Source organism: Schistocerca americana, chromosome 1, assembly GCF_021461395.2.
Source record: "Schistocerca americana isolate TAMUIC-IGC-003095 chromosome 1, iqSchAmer2.1, whole genome shotgun sequence".
NCBI classification, from domain to species: domain Eukaryota; kingdom Metazoa; phylum Arthropoda; class Insecta; order Orthoptera; family Acrididae; genus Schistocerca; species Schistocerca americana.
In genome coordinates, this window is record NC_060119.1 from 805,329,049 (window position 1) to 805,352,734 (window position 23,686).

Genomic DNA, 23,686 nt, shown 5'->3' on the forward strand with positions numbered 1-23,686 from the left:
AGGGAGTGAGACAGGGTTGTAGCCTCTCCCCAATGTTATTCAATCTGTATATGCAGTAAAGGAAACAAAAGAAAAATTCGGAGTAGGTATTAAAATCCATGGAGAAGAAATAAAAACTTTGAGGTTCGCCGATGACACTGTAATTCTGTCAGAGACAGCAAAGGACATGGAAGAGTAGTTGAACGGAATGGACAGTGTCTCGAAAGGAGGATATAAGATGAACATCAACAAAAGCAAAACGAGGTTAATGGAATGTAGTCGAATTAAGTCGGGTGATGCTGAGGGAATTAGATTAGGAAAAGAGACACTTAAAGTAGTAAAGGAGTTTTGCTATTTGGGGAGCAAAATAACTGATGATGGTCGAAGTAGAGAAGATATAAAATGTAGACTGGCAATGGCAAGGAAAGCGTTTCTGAAGAAGAGAAATTTGTTATCATCGAGTATAGATTTAAGAGTCAGGAAGTCGTTTCTGAAAGTATTTGTATGGAGTGTAACATGGGCGATAAATAGTTTGGACAGGAAGAGAATAGAAGCTTTCGAAATGTGGTGCTACAGAAGAATGCTGAAGATTAGATGGGTAGATTACATAACTAATGAGGAGGTATTGAATAGAATTGGGGAGAAGAGGAGTTTGTGGCACAACGTGACGAGAAGAAGGGACCGGTTGGTAGGTCATGTTCTGAGGCATCAAGGGATCACAAATTTAGCATTGGAGGGCAGCGTGGAGGGTAAAAATCGTAGAGGGAGACCAAGAGATGAATACACTAAGCAGATTCAGAAGGATGTAGGTTGCAGTAGGTACTAGGAGATGAAGAAACTTGCACAGGATAGGGTAGCATGGAGAGCTGCATCAAACCAGTCTCAGGACTGAAGACAACAACAACAACAGATTGCAAAGCCAGACTAAAAAAAATTCTTAGTTTATAAAACCGAACTGACCTTTAAAATCCCTGAACTCATCATCTGCACTTTCTCCTTCTTCTTATTGTTCTCCTTCTTCTTCTTTTTCTTCTTCCTCCTCCTCCTCTTCATCATCATCATTGTTGTCCTCTGCATATGTAAGATGGTCTTCACTGCTTCTGAGAGCATTACTTATGCCACATATCATGAAAGATTTAACAATAATGTCTCTTGTCATCATAGACCACAACTGTTTTATCCACTGACACACTTGTTTGGTTGTAAGTCATTTTAAAGTTACCTTTCACTTGAATTCACATTGGGTTTCATCCACCATCCGTTTGTTTCAGTCCTCTCTCATATACACTTTAAATGGTTTATTTATTGAGATGTCAAGAAGTTGCAATTGTGAAGCAAGCTCTGTATTTCCCTGTCTCAGTTTCTCTTTCACAGAATTTTTCAAATGACTACTAAACTGATATAACACAAGAAGAGAACTCTTCTTCAATAAAGCATATTTCCTTCCCCCCTCACACTGTTAATCTATAATTTGTTACCAGCCTTGTCCATCCAACCCTGGTCATGTACATGAACAATAACACCTGGCAGTATTGCAGAAGGTTTTGGTATTGTTTTGTGCTTGAAAATAATCATTGGATTAGGTTTAGTATTGTCAGCACAACATGAAAGGAAAACAATGTAGTGCGTTTTTTCGTATCTACTTGTTTTTATAGTTACAGTTTTAGCACCTTTCATGGCAACAGTTCTGTTACTCGGCACATCAAATTCCATAGGAGTTTCATCCATATTTGCTATTTGGCTTAGTTCCACACTGGTTTTCTTTCAATGTGGAATAAGAAAGCAGTGGGAAGACAATATATTCTATTCTTATTGTTGTGGAATTTTCTGTGATATTTTGGTTTTGGTTCGCACGCTAAGTCCATGATGCTTCATAAACCTGTAGCACCATCCAACTCCCCCCTTAGAGTCTGTTACTTTCCACTGTAGTGCTGGCTTACAAGCAGGTATTTGAATAATTTTTGTATTAATTCCAGTGCCATTTTGACGGTGTCCTTGAATCCATTCCAATAAACCATCATCTAGTTTTGGCCATTTTGCATTCAGTCTCCATTTGCTCATTTAGTCTTCCTCAGTTTTTTCAGTTCCTTTTTACTAGCCCACCAATCTGTTGATGGAGGGCCAAAATGCTGCTCAGCTGCTGTGTTTCCATGTTCTTCTGCAAATGATATTACTTCCAATTTATACAGCCAGCATCATGTGAATACTTTTTTCTCCATTACAAAACTAGATAATAACAAAAATATGGTACTGTTATCGATAAAACAAATCACTTTCAATTTAAGTTCACTGGCACTGCAGACTGCAATGACACATCATAGGCTAAACAGTGTTCCGGGTTTGTGATGGCAGGGCGGGAGGGAGACAGTGTTAGCAGGCTTATGAATCCCTGCAACTCATGTGTGTCACATCAGTGCACTGCTGCTGCCAGTTTAATCCAATGTTGCCAGATAGAGATAGATTTCCTGCAGCATTGAATACATAGCCATTTGTAAGACTGGCGGGAATTTTAAATCAAATCTTGGACATTTTTACATTAATTTCGAGTATAAGATGCACCAGAATTTTGGAGGCAATTTTTCGAAGAAAAAGGTGCATCTTATAGTCTGTAAAATATAGTACATCTCATCCTGAGTGCTGAGTCTATCCTTTTATGCCCAAGAGATGGCCATCTCAGTTGTCCATTGACTGCTACACTGTGTGCTTTGTTCATTAGAAACAAACACTACAGTCATTTATGCAATGATTTTTTGTACTCCTGTCAGACACTATTGATTTTGAACTTTTGTATTTGTCAATTTATTTTTTGCATTGTCATGGTGTATTAATACGATCCTCTGCAAACTAGCTAGCTGTAGGAACTACATCTCCTCTACCAAGCAGTGGCCGTTTGCAGTGGGACACCCCCCCCCCCCCTTACCTACCACTACTGTTGTCCCCTTCTGCTATGCCATGCTGCCCATGCAGACATGAATCAAGTCATTTTGTGTGGACTGTACTGCAGATTTGCGCAGATTTGTACTTGTCCCATAAAATAATTAGAACACTCTGTTATGTGCAGCAAAATTTGAATAATGATGTGATATGATTGGGGCATGTTGTAGAGCCTGTCATAAGTAGCAAGAAAACATATTTATAGGGGTTACAAGAAATAATATATTCCAAGATGTGATAGTGAATTGGAGTCCCACTATAAATATTTGACTGAGAGTGGAGATAATGAAACAATAGAGGATCATCTACAATCCCTCAGCAGAACTTGCAGAGACATGTGGACGAAAACAACAGAGTAAGTAGGTTATAAGCACTGTAATATGAAAGTCTAGATCCTCCTCAAAAAATTAAGGGCATGTAATCCAATTCTATGGAAGGTTTGGAAAATAGTGCTGAGGGCATAGTATCTGTATCTTGAACCTGTAGAGATTGACTGCACACTACACTGCTTTAACACAAATTGAGTAACCTAAAAACAAAGTCAATTTTCTGGATCATTTGAAGAGCAGGAAGTAACCAGGAATTGAAAAACATCAAAACTAATAATGGGCCATAATTTGATGTAATAAAAGACTGATTTCTTTTAAGACATACTTGATACTGGCCTCATTCTCAACACACTGAAAAAGGCAATGATCATAGCTATTAAGGAAACTGGGAAAACCGAAGGTCTTGGCAGAGAGTTATTGAACAATTTCACTACTGAGTGAATACTGTAAACTCCTGCAAAGGGCAAATCTAGATACAATAAATGACAAGATCAGTGAACATATCCCATCACCATAATAATGTTAAATGACTTAAATGATATTTCTGTACTATGCTTTACAGAATACCGGCTCAAATAAGATATATTAGAGCAAACATACATTCCTCAGTTCAAACCTGCAAACATGTTTTGTAGGAAAATATCGAGTTGTGGGGGTACCTGTGTATATGTTAGAGAAAACACTGAATTCAATAGTGTAACTAACACCATAACCTGTCCTGTGAAAAAGATACAGAACTCTCTATAGGCGAACTACCAAGGCAAAATCCAGTTATTATTTGTGTATACAGGTAACCAGATGGAGACAAAAAATGTTCTACATTCACATGGAGGAACAGCTGGAAAAAATTCACTCTTCAAAGATAATGTAATTATATGTGGTGACTTTAATATTGATTTCTCAAAATCCAATAAATTTAGAGATGGCATAAATCTACTACAATCATTCAACATCAGTGCAACGGTAACTGAACCAACTCTAGAAACACCAACCTCTGCATTTATTATTGATCAGATCTTGATAAACACATGCAAACATGCCTATAACATACAAGTTTTAAACACGAGTTTTAGTGATCACAATGCTCAAATTCTTGTGATGAATATTTCAGGACACTCAGTTCCCAGTAGAATATGACACACTGTAAGGAATTTCAGTACAAAAAATGTGGAATATTTTTGTTCTCTCCTAAAGGGTGAAAGTTGGAAAGATGTATATAACTGTAATGATGTTGTTGTTGTGGTCTTCAGTCCTGAGACTGGTTTGATGCGTCTCTCCATGCTACCCTATCCTGTGCAAGTTTCTTCATGTCCCAGTACCTACTGCAACCTACATCCTTCTGAATCTGCTTAGTGTATTCATCTCTTGGTCTCCCTCTACGATTTTTACCCTCCATGCTGCCCTCCAATGCTAAATTTGTGATCCCTTGATGCCCAGAACATGTCCTACCAACCGTTCCCTTCTTCTCGTCAAGTTGTGCCACAAACTCCTCTTCTCCCCAATTCTATTCAATACCTCCTCATTAGTTATGTGATGTACCCATCTAATCTTCAGCATTTTTCTGTAGCACCACATTTCAAAAGCTTCTATTCTCCTCCTGTCCGAACTATTTATCGTCCATGTTTCACTTCCATACATGGCTACACTCCATACAAATACTTTCAGAAAAGACTTCCTGACACTTAAATTTATACTCGATGTTAACAAATTTCTCTTCTTCAGAAATGCTTTCCTTGCCATTGCCAGTCTACATTTTATATCTTCTCTACTTCGATCATCATCAGTTATTTTGCTCCCCAAATAGCAAAACTCCTTTACTACTTTAGGTGTCTCATTTCCTAATCTAATTCCCTCAGCATCACCTGACTTAATTCGACTCATTCCATTATCCTCGTTTTGCTTTTGTTGATGTTCATCATATATCCTCCTTTCAAGACACTGTCCATTCCGTTCAACTGCTCTTCCAAGTCCTTTGTTGTCTCTGACAGAATTACAATGTCATCGGCGAACCTCAAAGTTTTTATTTCTTTTCCATGGATTTTAATACCTACTCTGAATTTTCTTTTGTTTCCTTTACTGCTTGCTCAATATACAGATTGAATAACATTGGGGAGAGGCTACAACCCTGTCTCACTCCCTTCCCTAACACTGCTTCCCTTTCATGCCCCTCGACCCTTATAACTGCCATCTGGTTTCTGTACAAACTGTAAATAGCCTTTTGCTCCCTGTATTTTACCTCTGCCACATTTAGAGTTTGGAAGAGAGTATTCCAGTCAACATTGTCAAAAGCTTTCTCAAAGTCTACAAATTCTAGAAACGTAGGTTTGCCTTTCCTTAATCTTTCTTCTAAGATAAGTTGTAAGGTCAGTATTGCCTCACATGTTCCAATATTTCTGCGGAATACAAACTGATCTTCCCGATGTCGGCTTCTACCAGTTTTTCCATTCTTCTGTAAAGAATTCGCGTTAGTATTTTGCAGCTGTGACTTATTAAACTGATAGTTCGGTAATTGTCACATCTGTCAGCACCTGCTTTCCTTGGGATTGGAATTATTATATTCTTCTTGAAGTCTGAGGGTACTTCACCTGTCTCATACATTTTCCTCACCAGATGGTAGAGTTTTGTCAGGACTGACTCTCCCAAGGCCGTCAGTAGTTCTAATGGAATGTTGTCTACTCCCGGGGCCTTGTTTCGGCTCAGGTATTTCAGTGCTCTGTCAAACTCTTCACGCAGTATCGTATCTCCCATTTCATCTTCATCTACATTCTCTTCCATTTCTATAATATTGTCCTCAAGTACATCGCCCTTGTATAGACCCTCTATATACTCCTTCCACCTTTCTGCATTCCCTTCTTTGTTTAGAACTGGGTTTCCATCTGAGCTCTTGATATTCATACAAGTGGTTCTCTTTTCTCCAATGATCTCTTTAATTTTCCTGTAGGCAGTATCTACCTTACCCCTGGTGATATATGCCCCTGCATCCTTACATTTGTCCTCTAGCCATCCCTGCTTAGCCATTTTGCACTTCCTGTCGATCTCATTTTTGAGTCATTTGTATTCCTTTTTGCCTGCTTCATTTACTGCATTTTTATATTTTCTCCTTTCATCAATTAAAATCAATATTTCTTCTGTTACCCAATGATTTCTACTGGCCCTCGTCTTTTTACCTACTTGATCCACTGCTGCCTTCACTATTTCATTCCTCAAAGCTACCCATTCTTCTTCTACTGTATTTCTTTCCCCCATTCCTGTCAATTGTTCCCTTATGCTCTCCCTGAAACTCTGTACAACCTCTGGTTCTTTCAGTTTATCCAGGTCCCATCTCCTTAAATTCCCACCTTTTTGCAGTTTCTTCAATTTCAATCTGCAGTTCATAACCAATAGATTGTGGTCAGAGTCCACATCTGCCCCTGGAAATGTCTTACAATTTAAAACCTGGTTCCTAAATCTCTGTCTTACCATTATATAATCTATCTGATACCTTTTAGTATCTCCGGGATTCTTCCATGTATACAGCCTTCTTTTATGATTCTTGAACCAAGTGTTAGCTATGATTAAGTTATGCTCTGTGCAAAATTCTAGCAGACGGCTTCCTCTTTCATTTCTTATCTATATTCACCTACTATGTTTCCTTCTCTCCCTTTTCCTACACTCGAAATCCAGTCACCCTTCACTATCTGAATAATTTCTTTTATCTCATCACACATTTCATCAATTTCTTCATCATCTGCAGTGCTAGTTGGCATATAAACTTGTACTACTGTAGTAGGTGTGGGCTTTGTGTCTATCTTGGCCACAATAATGCGTTCACTATGCTGTTTGTAGTACCTTACCCGCACTCCTTTTTTTTTATTCATTATTAAACCTTCTCCTGCATTACCTCTATTTGATTTTGTATTTGTAACCCTGTATTCATCTGACCAAAAGTCTTGTTCCTCCTGCCCGCGAACTTCACTAATTCCCACTATATCTAACTTTAACCTATCCATTTCCCTTTTTAAATTTTCAAACTACCTGGTCGATTAAGGGATCTGACATTCCACGCTCCGATCCATAGAACGCCAGTTTTCTTTCTCCTGATAACGACGTCCTCTTGAGTAGTGCTTGCCCGGAGATCCGAATGGGGGACTATCTTACCTCCGGAATATTTTACCCAAGAGGACGCCATCATCATTTAACCATACAGTAAAGCTGCATGCCCTCGGGAAAACTTACGGCTGTAGTTTCCCCTTGCTTTCAGCCGTTCGCAGTACCAGCACAGAAAGGCCATTTTGGCTATTGTTACAAGGCCAGATCAGTCAATCATCCAGACTGTTGCCCCTGCAACTACTGAAAAGGCTGCTGCCCCTCTTCAGGAACCACACGTTTGTCTGGCCTCTCAACAGATACCCCTCCGTTGTGGGTGCACCTACGGTACGGCCATCTGTATCGCTGAGGCACGCAACCCTCCCCACCAACGGCAAGGTCCATGGTTCATGGGGAGGACTGTAATGATACCAATGAGAAATATGGTATGTTTATGGCTAGATTCAAACATTTTTTGAAATGGCTTTTCCCAAGAAAGTAATTATGTTTGTTGTTGTGGTCTTCAGTCCTGAGACTGGTTTGATGTATTTAACTCTACTAAAAAAATAAACTAGTGGATTACAAAAGGGATAAGGATATCATGTCAAAATAAAAGGAGATTGTATGAGTATTCCAAACAAAATACTAATCCTGACATTATTACATATTTCAAAAGATACAAAAGAATACTAACACGAGTTACTTCAAAGGCAAAAAAACTAGAAAAATGACAAAATATTGTATAATTCCAAAAATAAAACTAAAGCAACCTGGCAAATTATAAGGAAAGATTTGGGAACCAGGCCAGTTAATCACAGTAATATAGAGCTGATTATGAATAAAAATAAACTGACCCCAAACATGTGGATAGTGCTTTCAATAATTATTTTTCTAATATCGCACAGCCAGCCAGTCACTCAGACCAAAAAATTCATCCAAACACATTATTCATGTATCCAGCAACACCTGAGGAACTGTCAAGAATCCTAAAAGAATTAACTAATAAATATTCAGTGCATGTTGATGAGATAACAGATGCTATTATCAAAGTTAGTGTAACATTTATTGTGGGATCACTAACAGACATAGTAAATTCATCTTTTGAGAGTGGTGTGTTTCTAAAAAATCTAAAAACTGCAAAAGTAACAACTTTACATAAGAAGGGTGCAAAAAGAAATATTGTTAATTATAGGCCAGTTTCAGTAATATCAGGCTTCAGCAAAATTATGGAAAAATGTTCCTTGGAAGGCTTACAGTTTTCTTAAATACAGGGACTCCCAACATGGGTTCAGAGCTGGAAAATCAATTCAGACTGCAAATTTTGCCTTCTTACATGAAGTATTAAAAGCAGTGGATGATAAGCAACACACGTCTTGGATATTTCTGGATCGAAGTAAAGTCTTCAGTGTTATTGTTCATGGCATTCTCTTGCATAAATTAAGTAATTATGGAATTAGAGGCCAGTCTGAAAGGTGGCTCCAGTCATACCTCAGTAATCATCAGCAGATTACAAAAATAAAACACAAGGATGGTGAAACACAAAAAATTTCCAGTTTTTACAGTGATGAGGAGAAAATCAATTATGGAGTCCCACAAGGATCAGTTCAGGGTCCTGTCATATTTCTGTTGTATGTAAATGACTTAGCTAGTAAAATACATGATGGAACCACTGTACTCTTAGCAGATGACACTATTATTCTAATTAAATCAAAGAATGAGGAAAATCCGCAGGAGACTGCAATATCAGTTATGCATACCTTAATGCACTGGTTCAGTAATACCAATAGGCTCATCATAAATGCTGAAAAAACTGTGGCAGTTAACTTCCACTCCTCACAAAACCTCCATCCTGCAAACTCTGCTTTCACTATCAAAGGAAAAAATGTGTCGAAGGTCAGTCATACAAAATTTCTAGGCATTCATGTTCAGGCAGATCTGAAGTGGGAGGTGCACCTAAACAATTTAAATAAGAGAATGAATTCACTAGCATACGCTGTTAGGATCCTCACTCAGCATACAAGCTGCTCACCATTGTAGTATACAGTCGCTACTTATGTATGGAATATTTTTTTGGGGGGGAAATTCTAAGAATTTTACAAAAACATTTAAAATACAGAAAAAGATTATTAGAGTGATAAAAAAGCTAAATGCAAGGTTTCCTGTAGACCCCTCTTTAAAACTCTCAAAATATTGCCACTGCCTTGCATGTATATATAAGAAATACTAATTTTCAAAAAAGGGAGCGTCTTAAAAAAGGAAAATCTCTTCAGGCACAACTGATATACACACATATGAAAATAGGCAGAAGATGAACTTACACATGATTACAGTAAATACAAACTTGTGCAAACGAGGAGTGTATCATACTGGGGCTATGTTATATAACCATTTGCCTTCTTACCTTAAATGCATACCAACATTAAATGCATTTAAAATAAAGATAAACAGTTCTTGGTTGACAACTGCTTCCATTCTTTGTCTGAATTTATGGAACATCGTGATAAGTAAACCTCATTTACCAAATTTTACAAACTGTCCATTCGCAATATAGTTTACAACGTGCTTGTCATGTCATCTCATTAATAACTGCTATTATCACATATAAAATCAATGTAGTACACCAACTTACATTATTATGCCTTTTTATTATGTCAACAATGTAGTCAAAATAACTACTGTATTGTAAATTAACTAGGTTTACCACAGTCCTATATCACATGCACAAACAATATACTAAAATGATTCTTGGACAAATAAATAAATATTATGCAGCCAACTACATGGAACAAGCTGCATAAATCGAGCAGTAAGCCTTACCATCTTCACAGAAATGAGATTCCAAGATGGTCCCAAAATATTAATAACATTCATAGACCTGCCAGCTGCAAACAACATGATCTGGAAGCAAAGGTTACACAACATTTTTCAATGAAGAGTAGGCTGAATCATCAAGAAGAATCAACATACATGTCAGCAGGATATTAAAGGGCTGAGAGCTGAAGATGTGCATTTAAAATTCTATGAGATTGTAAATACTATGATAAAGAATATCACATAAGGTAAGTTCAGCTGAGGAGGACTGGGTATTTCTAAAAAGGATTATCATGTAAGTAGAATAAACTTATGTGTGTATAAGGGGAAGGTAACTGTGAATAAATTGTGGGTAACAAAGAAGAAGTACAAAAATGTTCAGGAAAAGAAAGGAGTATAACAGTATAAGTCACTTAAAAACGAAATAAATAAGAAGTATGTGCAAGCTAAAGCGAAATGGCCCCAAGAAATATGTGACGTAGAAAATGAAGTGATTGGCTGAGTGAAAGATGCAGCATGCAGAAAAGATAAAATAAATTTGGGAGAATTTAAAAGCAATGGCGTCAACATTAAGAGTGTGAAAGAATTTCACCGTTAAAAGCAAGAGGAGAACGAGTAGGTGTAAAGATTCCACTGTGGGCATCTATGATGGGGAAAAAATGCATGCTAAAATGATAAAAGAAGAAAAGGATGTTGATTTGGAGGACTTATAGGGCTATTATTAGAGTCGGAGAGTGCCAGACCATTAAAATATTTGAAGTTAAATAAGACCAAAGGCATAACATTCCCTCAGTTTTTCTAAAACAACTGGAGGAAATTGCAACTAAATCATAATTTGAGTCTGTGAGAGACTAGAGTCGTCATATTTTTGCAAGAGTATCATCCAGACAATTCTAGTGTCACAAGGGTAGATAAATGTGAGAACTATACAACAACCAGCTTGATTGCTTATCTATCCAAGTTGATGGCCAGCAGAATACACAAACAACTGGATAGAAAGTTGAGGAAGTGTTAGATATTGATCAGTTTGACTTTGGGGAAGGCAAAGGCAACAGAAAAGTTCTGACATAGTATTTGTTGGCCTAGGAAAAACATCTGAGAGTGTAAAATTGTGCAAAGTGTCTGCAACCTCAGAAAAAATAGATGTTCAGCCCATATATTGAAAATGAAAGTTCATGAGTGAAACTAGGGTGGGGAAAAAAAAAAAAAAAAAAAAAAATAATAATAATAATAATGCCTGAGGAAGAAGCAGGGAGGGCACAGGAAGCAGACTAACACAGGCAAAGAGAGCACTCCTCATGAAAAGAAATCTACTAGGATCAAATATAGGCTTTAATTATATTCCTGGGAGGACATCATTGAACAGTACTGAATCCTGAAAAAGAAGAAAATTGTAACATCGGAGATGTGGTGTTACAGAAGACTGCTGATAATTATGTGGTCTTGTAAGATAAGAAATGAGGAAGTACTCTACAGAACTGATAAGGAAAAGAATATGTGGAAAACATTAAGTAGAAGATGGGACAGAGAGAGAGAGAGAGAGAGAGAGAGAGAGAGAGAGAGAGAGAGAGAGAGAGTGGGGTGTGTGTGTGTGTGTGTGTGTGTGTGTGTGTGTATTTCCTTGCACATACAGATGCATCTAGTAACAATATACGTCTGACATATTACAATCAGCTGGATTTATTTTTTCTGTTTATATGTACAATACATTATTAATTTCACAGTTACACAATACCGTCTTCAGAAGGGATGCGGAGTGAGTTCACCTGTATCAGAATAATTTGCTTAGCTTGATGGTATGGCTTTAAAAGTAAAAGTTATTCATATTACCAATGCTGGAAAACATAATAACTAATAATATACTTTGGGTAAATAAACTGTTGGCCATTAAAATTGCATCACAAAGGCAGCATGCAATGAGCATCAAACTAACATGAAGTGCACTACATGTTTGCATGTGCAAATTTTTAGCATTTCAGCACAACTGCTCTAAGAAGGTAGGAGGAACACTATCTACATTCTGTACATAAGAAAAGATAACACAGTGGCTTTCTGATTCAAAAATAGCACTTGAATGTTGTTTGTTTGTGAGAAGATCATGTTATGCCTCATGTAAGGACAAAAGTCCACCTGCACGCATTGGAATTCGACAGTAGTCATATTGTGGCCGATTGTGTCTGTGCTTTATTGTTTCACAATATTGCTTTCTTGTTGGTCAGGAGAACTGTCATGTGAATATGGATATGAGGCGTTTAGGGGACCATACTCAATACCACGTAGAGTTTAGCATCCAAGAGGACAGACATCTTGTTCATTCAGCCATGCACGGTCATACAGAAACATCATGTACCTTGAGTCATAAAATGGGCTTGTTTGCAGCAAGTCTAGTATCTACATGGACAGTGCGACATTGTTTGAAACACTATGGTCTGTCAGCATAGCAATTATTGTTGTGACTTCCCTTGGTGTGGCAGCAGTTAGAAGAGTGCCAAAAATGGTACACTCAGACAATGCTGGACACAGGAGTGGTATCATGTCATCTTTCAGGCAAGTCCTGGTTATGTGTACAGCTTCTACATACATATTCCGCAAGCCATCATATGGTGCATGGTGGAGGGAACCTTTTACCACTGCTAGTCATTCCCTTCCCTTTTCCACACACAAATGAAATGAGGGAAAAATGAGTGTTCGTTTGCTTCAGTATAAGTCCTTATTTCTTTTCTCTTGTCTCAAAGGTCATTACATGAGATGGCAGTAGGTTCATTCTGCAATCTGTCGTAAATGCCATTTCTCTAAAATTTCTAAAAATTGTTTCACAAAAAGAATGTCTTCTTTCCACCATTTTCCAAATGTCTTCTCATTTGAGTGCATGAAGCATTTTTGTAATATTCATGTGCTGATTGAATCCACTGGTAACAAACCTAGCAGGTTGTCTCTGAATTGCTTTGTGTCTTCTTTTAATCCAACCTGGTGGAAATCTTAAACATCTGAGCAGTACAGACATTTTGTTGGCAGTCTTCTTTATACATTGTCTGATCAAAAGTATCCAGACATCTACTGATGGACATTAATATGGTGTGTCTACCCTTTATCTTTGTGATGGCTCCTGTGTGCACTTTCAATGAGGTATCTAAATGTCTGTGGAGCAATAGCAGCCCATTCTCCCTCAACAGCTGAAAGCAGAACAGGTAGTGATGTTGGACACTGGGGTCTGGAGAGAGAAGTTTAGATTCTGACTCACCCTAAAGATGTTCCATTGAATTCAAGTAGGGACTCTTGGCGGGCCAGTCCATTTCAGGAGTATTACTGTCCACAGATGATTGCCTCACAGATGCTGCTTCATGATATGGTGTACTGTCATGCTGAAACAAATAAACATCATCTCCGAACTGTTCTTCTACTCCACGCAGTACACAATACTGTAAAATATATTTGTATCCTTCCACATTTAGTGCTAAGCACAATAACATGACCACATCATAAGTAGTAAAAACATCTCCATACTGTAACAAAACTTTCTTTGTACATCATTGTTGGCACTACATAAGATGTCAGGTAACATTTCCAGGTGCTTGCCAAATCTATACCCTGCCATTGGATTGCCACAGGGTGAAATCACTCATTTCCAGTCATTCACTATCTAGTGGCATTGCTCTTTACACAACTTCAAGCATCACTTAGCATTGACTACAGAAATGTGTAGCTGATGAAGAGCTGCTCGACCACTGTACCCCATTATTTTTAAATCCCTATGCACAGTCATTGTGTTAGCTGGAATGCTGGGGGCACTTTGGAACTCATGAGTGATTCTTTCCACCGATCATATGATTTCTACAACGATCCTCCACAGTGCTTGACAGTCCCTGTCTGCCAGTACATGAGATCTGCCTGGTTTTGGTGTAGCTGTTGTTGTTCTTTCATGTTTCCACTTCACAATATCTTTACCAACAGGCAGCTTTACAGGGATTCAAATGACGCATTTACATATGGTATATTAACTGACAGGCCACCATATATCTTTTAGAACTTTATTATATAGTCAGAATTATACATATTACAAAGATTAATACACCACAAAGTATCTATTTAACCCTCAACAGCCTCCCCACCTTGGTCGACCTCTGGTGGGATGACAAGTTGCACAGCCTGAGTAAAATTTCCTCCATCCGGGGTTTCAAAGAATTATGATCCACACCATTCCATCCCTCTCTGCTCCTACATCCATAACGTGGGCTCTCTGCAACATGTGTTTTGGCTGTCTTCTTGTAAGAGCACAATGTCTCCCACTTGGCATTTAACCAGTTCCTTATTAGGATGCAGTACTTCATGAAAGTTTTTTTATTCTAAAAAATATTCTTTATTCCATCTTTTCATAAAATCATTTTGCTGTTTTCCTCATAGCTCAGCCTCTCTTCACAGATCTTTTTGCATACGTGGTTCAGGAGAGGTGGGTATTGTAGATAACTGTTTGGCCATTAAGAAATGGCCTGGTGTTAGTGCTTCTGATCCTCCAACTGTGATTGGCTGTGAGTTGTTATTCATGCAGTTGGGTGCACTACCAGTGGTCTGCATCTTCCCAACACAATATTTCAAAATCAGATGAATACAGAGATATAAATACAAAATCAAATAGGGGCAATGCAGGAGTAGGTTTAATAATGAATAAAAAAACAGGAATGCAGGTAGCTACTACGAACAGCATAGTGAACGCATTATTGTAGCCAAGATAGACACAAAGTCCACGCCCACCACAGTAGTACAAGTTTATATGCCAACTAGCTCCACAGATGACAAAGAGATTGAAGAAATGTAATATGAGATAAAAGAAACTATCCAGATAGTGAAGGGAGATGAAAATTTAATAGTCATGGGGGACTGGAATTCGATAATAGGAAAAGGAAGAGAACGAAAAGTAGTGGGTGAATATGGAATGGGGGTAAGGAATGAAAGAGGAAGCCGCCTAGTGGAATTTGGCACAGAGCATAATTTAATCATAACTAACACTTGGTTTAAGAATCATGAAAGAATGTTATATATGTGGAAGAGGCCTGGAGACACTGGAAAGTTTCAGATACATTACATAATGGTAAGACAGAGATTTAGGAGCCAGGTTTCAAATTGTAACACATTTCCAGGGGCAGATGTGGACTCTGACCACAATCTATTGGTTATGAGCTGTAGATTAAAACTGAAGAAACTGCAAAAAGGTGGGGATTTAAGGAGATGGGACCCGGATAAACTGAAAGAACCAGAGGTTGTAGAGAGTTACAGAGAGAGCATTAGGGAGCAATTGTCAAATATGGGGGAGAGAAATACAGTAGAAGAAGAATGGGTAGCTTTGAGAGATGAAATAGTGAAGGCAGCAGAGGATCAAGTAGGTAAAAAGACGAGGGCTGTAGAAATCCTTGAGCAACAGAAGAAGTGTTGAATTTAATTGATGAAAGGAGAAAACATAAAAATGCAGTAAATGAAACAGGCTAAAAGAAGTACAAAAGTCTCAAGAATGAGATCGACAGGAAGTGCAAAAAGGCTAAACAGGGATGGCTGGAGGACAAATGTAAGGATGCAGGGGCATATATCACCAGGGGTAAGGTAGATACTGCCTACAGGAAAATTAAAGAGACCTTTGGAGAAAAGAGAACCACCTGTATGAATATCAAGAGCTCAGATAGAAAACCAGTTCTAAGCAAAGAAGGGAAAGCAGAAACGAGGAAGGAACATGTAGAGGGTTTATACAAGGGTGGTGTACTTGAGGGCAATATTATGTAAATGGAAGAGGATGTAGATGAAGATGAAATGGGAGATATGATATTGCGTGAAGAGTTTGACAGAGCACTAAAAGACCCGAGTCGAAACAAGGCCCCGGGAGTAGACAACATTCCACTAGAGTTACTTATAGCACTGGGAGAGCCAGCCATGACAAAACTCTTCCATCTGGTGAGCAAGATGTATGAGACAGGCAAAATACCTTCAGACTTCAAGAAGAATATAATAATTCCAGTCCCAAAGAAAGCAGGTGTTGACAGGTGTGAAAATTACCAAAATATCTGTTTAATAAGTCACAGCTGCAAAATACTAACAAGAATTCTTTACAGACAAATGGAAAAACTGAAAGAAGCCGACCTCGGGAAAGATGTTTGGATTCTGTAGAAATGTTGGAACACGTGAGGCAATACTGACCCTACAATTTATCTTAGAAGATAGAGTAAGGAAAGGCAAACCTATGTTTCTAACATTTGTAGACTTAAAGAAAGCTTTTGACAGTGTTGAGTGGAATACTCTCTTTCTAATTCTGAAAGTGGCAAGGGTGAAACACAGAGAACGAAAGGTTATTTACAATTTGTACCAAAAGCAGATGGCAGTTTTACAAGTCGAGGGACATGAAAGAGAAGCAGTGGTTGGGAAGGGAGTGAGACAGGGTTGTAGCCTCTCCCCGATGTTATTCAATCTGTATATTGAGCAAGCAGTAAAGGAAACAAAAGAAGAATTTGGAGTAGGAATTAAAATCCATGGGGAAGAAATAAAAACTTTGAGGTTCGCTAGTGACATTGTAATTGTGTCAGAGACAGCAAAGGACCTGGAAGAGCAGCTGAACGGAATGGACAGTGTATTGAAAGGAAGATGTAAGATGAACATCAACAAAAGCGAAACAAGGATAATGGAATGTAGTCCAATTAATTCAAGTGGTGCTGTGGAAATTAGATCAGGAAATGAGACACTTAAAGTAGTAGATGAGTTTTGCTATTTGGGGAGAAAAATACTTGATCATGGTCGAAGCAGAAAGGATAAAAAATGTAGGCTGGCAATGGCAAGGAAAGCATTTCTGAAGAAGAGAAATTTGTTAACATTGAGTGTAGATTTAAGTGTCAGGAAGTCGTTTCTGAAAGTATTTGTAAGGAGTGTAGCCCTGTATGGAAGTGAAACATGGACGATATACAGTTTGGACAGGAAGAGAATAGAAGCTTTCGAAATGTGGTGCTACAGAAGAATGCTGAAGATTAGATGGTAGATCATGTAACTAATGAGGTGGTACTGAACAGATTTGGGGAGAAGAGGAATTTGTGACACAACTTGACTAGAAGAAGGGATCGGTTGGTAGGACATGTTCTGAGGCATCAAGGCATCACCAATTTAGTTTTGGAGGGCAGCGTGGAGGGTACAAACCGTAGAGGGAGGCCAAGAGATGAATACACTAAGCATATTCAGAAGAATGTTGTCACAGTAGGTACGTGGAGATGAAGAAGCTTGCACAGGATAGAGTAGCATGGAGAGCTGCATCAAACTAGTCTCTGGACAGAAGACCACAACAACAACAACTTGGTGTCTTCGTCAGGTTTTCCTGCGACCGATCAACAAGCTGACCGTGTCCCTTATTAATGCCTGGGTTCTGTCTGGTGTTCCCCACGCAGTCTGTGCCTGCTGCAGTCATTTCTGGCAGTGCTATTTATCTCTACACTTTTCATCTACTCTCTGTACCCTTTTCTGCTTTTTTCCTGATATCGGCTGTGCCAAGGTCTTCCATACTACGTTTGCACCTGGCAGGCGTGTTCCCAGCACTATCGACATGCGACGTTTTTTATGCTGTTGGCATCTGCTCCGGCTTTGTATCATGCCCCTGACATTCTCCTGTCCCTGTGGATTTGATACACCACTACAAGGTGCACTTTCTGCTGAATCAGGCTGCTGTGGGAATTGCATATTCTGTTCATACACACTGCAGCATCTCTCGTGGCGGTGGTTGCTGTCCTGTACTGTACTGTATTTCTGGTATGTTGATGACACATTCGTCATTTGGCTGCATGGTCAGAAAAAACTGGATGAGTTCCTTGACCATCTGAACTTGAGACACCCCAACATTTAAGTTCACAATGGAACTAGATAATGATGGTCAACTTCCATTCCTGGATGTCCTGGTGAAAAGGAAGACAGATGGCACATTAGGGTACAGCGAGTATAGGAAACCAACACACCCTGATTTATGTTTACTGGATAACAGCTGCCATCATCTGTTGAAAAAGAACAAAGTACTGAGAACACTTGTAGAAGGACCAAGATGCTGTCCGACTTAGACAGCTTGCCAGCAGACTTGGAGAATCTACTGCAAGTGCTGACAGACAGTGGGTGCTCAAACAGGGATATCCATTAAGTGCTACATGCCACCAGACAACCTGATATAATGGGAGGACAACAACAAGAGGAGACCATCTGCCAACATCAGCGGCATTCAGAAAAAACACAAAATCAGAAGTGTGTTCTGCCCACCCAACAAGATCAGGGTCCTTCTTGGAATGGTCAAAGATAATCTGGGGTTAAGGACACCTTATATCTATCATATACCATATGAATACAGTATGTCTTACATCAGTCAAACCACCAGAACAATTTAAATAAGATGTAAAGAACACCAAAGACATAACAGGCTGTGACAGGCCACTAAATCAGCAATAGCCGATCAATGCCTGGAAGTTGAACATGCCATGCATTGTGACAGAACCAGGATCCTGGCTCAGACCACCAGATTTATGGATTGTGTGATTACTGAATCTATTGAAATCAAGATGACAGAGAATCTCTACCAGAAAGCAGGATACCAGCTCAGTATGGTGTGGAATCTGGCTTTAGAATTACTATAGAGACAATGGTAAGAAGTTCCCTTCTCTGGTAATGAACCTCAGACAACCAGGGGTGTAATTAACAGGATTGAAATTGCTTATGCAGCACCAAGCAGCAACTACCTCCTCAGGAAACAACTGTAGCACCCACAGATAAGAGAGGAACATCATCAACCAACCAAAACCTCAGGCACCACGCATCATATGAACAGATACAATACAGAACTCCAGACAGCGGCCACCACCACAAGAGGTTGCTACGGCGTGCATGGACAGAATATGCAATCGCCACAGCATCCTGATTGGGCAGGAAGCGCACCTTGTAGGGGCGTGCCAAACCCACAAGGGCAGAAGAATGACAGGGGCACAACAAAAAGCTGGAGCGGTTGCCAACAGCATAAGAAATGTCTGCAGCATGTTGATAGTGCGGTGAATGGCCTTGGAGTGTGCAGACCTAGTACGGAATTTCTTGACATGGCCGTCACCAGGAAAACAGCGGAAACGAGTGTGGACAGAAGACAGAATGCCTAGAGATAAATAGCACTGCCAGAAATGGCAACAGACGGCACTGGGAACACCAGACACCATCCAGGTATAAACATGGGACATGGTCAGCTTGTAAACCAGTTGCAGGAAATACCAGATGAACACGCCGACTTACAACATCAAAATATTTTGTTGGGCAGATGCAGACCACTGGCAGTACATCCGATTCCATGAAATGACACCAAATTGTTGGGAAAGTCTAAGAAATTACATGGTCGTGAGTTTATTGTAGCTTCTATTTCTACTAATAATGTCCTAATTGTTTCTTCAACTAGTAGCGATTTTCCCAGAACCTTCTTGGGGCAATGTTTCATTGTTCCTATTGTGCATTCCCATCAGCCTCCACACCAAGCCCAGTGATATTAACTTCCATGAGACACTTTGGTGAGTGAATGGCTGGCCGATCCTTGCATCCTTGAATAAATAAGTGATGTCTTTCAGTTCTGTGTTTGCCACTTGGAACAGTTTCCATTATCTGAATAAACAGTATTTGGTAGTCCTCCTTGTCGCAGTAAATCTTTTGAGAGCCATCAAAAATTTACCTGTGTTCATATCTGATAGGAGTTTGTGGCGGAGAACTCTTTTTGTAGCCCATGTGATCAGTAACATTCAGTATTTATACAACAAATTGCTGAGTTTGATGAAAAGTGGTCCTGCAAAATGCAAGTCTGTTACTGTAAATGGCATAGTGAATTTAACGCAGTCAGGTGGTAGAGAAGATTCTGCCTCGAATCCCAGACACATCTGGTTATCTCACAAGGAAGACGGGTGTTTATTATCCCATTTGCTGTTTGTCTTCCCCTTAAAAAACAAAATTCATTCAGTAATTCAGCTAATACAAAAGCAGTCCCTAAAAGGTGTAATCATATATGCAACTGTTGAACAAGCAACATTGTAAATGGATGAGAAACTTTTAAGAGCAGTGGGCACTTTTGCAGTATATTCAGTTCTGCAAAGTGAAGTCATCAATATGAGTTGATCCTGAAGGAATAGATTATAATGTTTTATCTTTGATTTCTTTGGAAACTCAATCTTGCTTCCAAGCACACAGTATTCTGCCAGAAAGCTTACCCACTGTGTCATCTCTATCCAACTGCGTTTTGCTGATTCTAGTACATGAGCAGTGAATTTGCCCATTATCTTTTCTGATGTGTAGCATTACGGATGAAACAGAGAATCCATAGCATTATGTGCAACAGTTTCCAATAAGAAATGTATTTTGATGCATCAGTGGGACACACCCGTGCATGAGTAGCCAAGGCTTGTTTAGTTCTTTCATGTCCCCAGCAAAAGGTCATAAGAGATGTGTTATTGAGGCCACATTACTGGTATTTGAGTCAGCCATGAAGGTCCATGCCACCATAGCATAGAAGACTGTAATCTCTCTATAAGTGTTCCACGCGATGGCAAATCTGCCAGACTGGGTGTGGTGGAGCAATGTCGCCACTGCAATGGCACTGAAATTTCAAGCATTTCAGTTAATCTATTAGTAACAGCAGCATTCCAGAGATTTGGATCGCTTGGTATCCAGCCAAGTATGACCATGAAATCACTGTGTTTTGTGATGTCAGGTCCAGAAGACTGGCAGTAATATCTCATATGTCATGCACCCAGTAAGGATGCTAGTAATTCAAGACACAGAAGCAATTACCCTTTTGATAGGAGAAACTCTGCTTTCACTGATAGCCAAATGGACCAATGTATTCTCGGATATTCTAATGTACAGAAACTGCTCCATACCCTTTTTCTGAGGCATCACAAAATATGCAAACTTGTGAAATTTGTAGTTTATGACAGTGCAGTCCTGCCCATGTGGATAATCAAATGACCGCAGATGAGTGAGTCATGAGGTCGAAATTTCCCATCACGGTGCTAACATTGATGGCAATATCTTGTCCCAGTGTGTGCCTTTTCACTATGTATCTTGAAAAAGGATCTCTCCTGCTGTGGATATAAAAGATGCCAAGAGGTTCATAAAATTTTGCTGTCATGGGCAGTAACTGAAATTTGTTTGTGGACCCATCTTGTAGTTAATTGGTAATGCAATCGTGACAGAAGAAGATTGATTCTGATTCCGTGTCCCAGTCAATGCCTAAAAATGTGTGTTCTGTAGCTGACTACCATTCAGTTTCCGATATGCCCTGTAGTATATCAGTATTCTTAGACCATTTTGCCACTTGAAGTTTTATTTGTTGCAATAGACCTGTCAGCTGATATTATAGTATTGTAGTTCTTGCAGCTGGCAACAAAGTTGTCCATGAAAGTTCTTTTATCTAGAATTTCTGCTGCAATAGGATACATATCTCTAAACTTTGTAGCCAATTCATGCAATGATGCAGGAAGAAGAAATGGTAAATGTGTAAAACTATAAATGATGATGTCATTTGTAGTCTGCCAAATTGCAACTCCCTTTTCTCGACATGAAACCATAAGAATCACATTAACTATCTATCCTTTTCATTTAGTGATAATTATAAAAATGCCCGAATGCCATCTTCAAGAATCACCTTTTGATACACCGTGAAGCAAATTAAAGTTGACAGTGTTTCAGGCAACAAATTGGGTCCTGAATCTAGAGACATTAAGTTACAGCGAACCATTTTCTCATGAGAAAGCATCAAAGACAGTTCTTCACTTTGTTATTCCCAGTCTTTTGTTTTTCTCTACGTGATGAGGTAGTAGAACACATCATTTGAATTTTTCTGCATACTGATCCTTTCAAGGTGCTCACTGTGATTGTACAGCAGGATTTGTGAATGATGCACCTCATGAAAATGAACATTACTACAGAATTTTCTTTATAACAACATAAAAGGCTTCTGCATTACAATGATTTGATGAAAGGGCCATATGTTCCTTTCTTAGTAATGAAACTACCCTTTGGCCTTCCACCATTTGGAATGTATGATGAAATTTCCGCAAAATAATGCAATGTTCAGGTGAGAGAGATTGTCCTTTTATCACCATCAATTCTAAGTTCCACAAGTAATGCATGTCCTTGTCTAAGGATGAAGAATCTTCACTGAGGTGCATGTGGCTTGGCTAACAATAACATGCCTGATAATAATACCTGATCACCTCCCACTCAACTTTCATTCAAATTCAGAAGGAAGAATGGCCAAAACAGTAAGGCATATTGGTGTGTCATCATTTATTATTTTCCAATAAAAGGCTTCTGGTCTGAAGGTCTGAACCTATAAGAACTTCAATAGGGTATTGGTGATCATTGCCCGTAGAATCAACAAACTGCAGCTTATGTATGGTAATACCTTGTGAAATGGCCAGAAGTGATGGAAAAAAAAAAAAATGTGTGATACAAGGCCGTTGGGATCCAGCACGGCGTTCCGTAATACCCTCCTGAACCCACCGATTCCATATTCTGCTAACAGGCATTGGATCTCGGCCAACGCGAGCAGCAATGTCGTGATACGATAAACCGCAATTACGATAGGCTACAATCTGACCTTTGTCAAAGTCAGAAACGTGATGGTATGCATTTCTCCTGCTTATACGAGGCATCACAGCAACGTTTCACCAGACAACACTGGTCAACTGCTGTTTGTGTATGAGAAATTGGTTGGAAACTTTTTTTTTTTTTTTTTGTACAAACTCTCGTCAACTCGAAGTCAGCAAATTGCAGATTTGTTGACACGAAATACGGTTATTCAAATCCTTCAACAGCTAATGGTTAATGGTTGGTGAGTTATGACTTGTGTTGCAAGCTGTTGACCACATTTGAGCTGATAGAGCTACATTGGCTTTCAATGTCTGTGACCCAAACAGAGGCAATTTGAAGATATGTGAGGAGAGGTAGCTGAACATCAATATTTCCCACTGAGATACACAGGTCTTCATTGTAGACAGGTACATGACGGGATTTCCTGCATCTAGAAAAACCTACTTAATTTTTCTTGTTACATTTGTTGATGTTGTGCCCCCTTTTTAGACACAAGAAACACTGATGTGAGGATTTTAATTTGTCGATCCTGTCCTTGATGTCTGATATCTTCATATACTCTTGTACCCAATGAAGGTGGGCATCACAAAATATGCAGTATTTCGACTGTTCTCTTTTCGTCTTTCTGTCTGGCTTATTCGCCTTTGTACTCACCATTCATAACTCATAATAGTTAGTCATTCAAAAATTCCATTAGCTTTGTGATGTGGCTTTCATACAACCACTCAACAACGACACCTTCCTGTACACCATAGTGTCATCTGCAAACAGCCACAGATTGCTGCTAACCTGTCTGTCGATCATTTATGTACATAGAGAACAAGAGTGGTCCTATCACACTTTCCTGGGGCATTATTGATGATACTTTGGCTCCGATGAACATTCACCATCCAGAAGAATGTGTTGGGTTCTGAAACTTCTTGGACAATTCCTATCACACCCTCCACTGAAAA

General features: G+C 39.1%; 1 protein-coding gene across 4 annotated transcripts in view; it reads right to left on the minus strand.

Annotated features, from left to right (window-relative positions):
- LOC124612713 (E3 ubiquitin-protein ligase CCNB1IP1-like) overlaps positions 1 to 23,686 on the minus strand; it is a 198,190-nt gene that overhangs the window by 10,046 nt on the left and 164,458 nt on the right. The window contains exon 6 of one of the 4 annotated variants that reach the window (XM_047141086.1): positions 13,360 to 13,480. The exons of the other annotated variants lie outside the window; for them this stretch is intronic. Within the exon in view, the coding sequence (XP_046997042.1) occupies positions 13,476 to 13,480 (5 nt within the window). The 3' untranslated portion in view covers positions 13,360 to 13,475. Of the gene's footprint in view, positions 1 to 13,359; positions 13,481 to 23,686 lie in introns of those variants that run through there. 4 annotated transcript variants of the gene reach the window in all.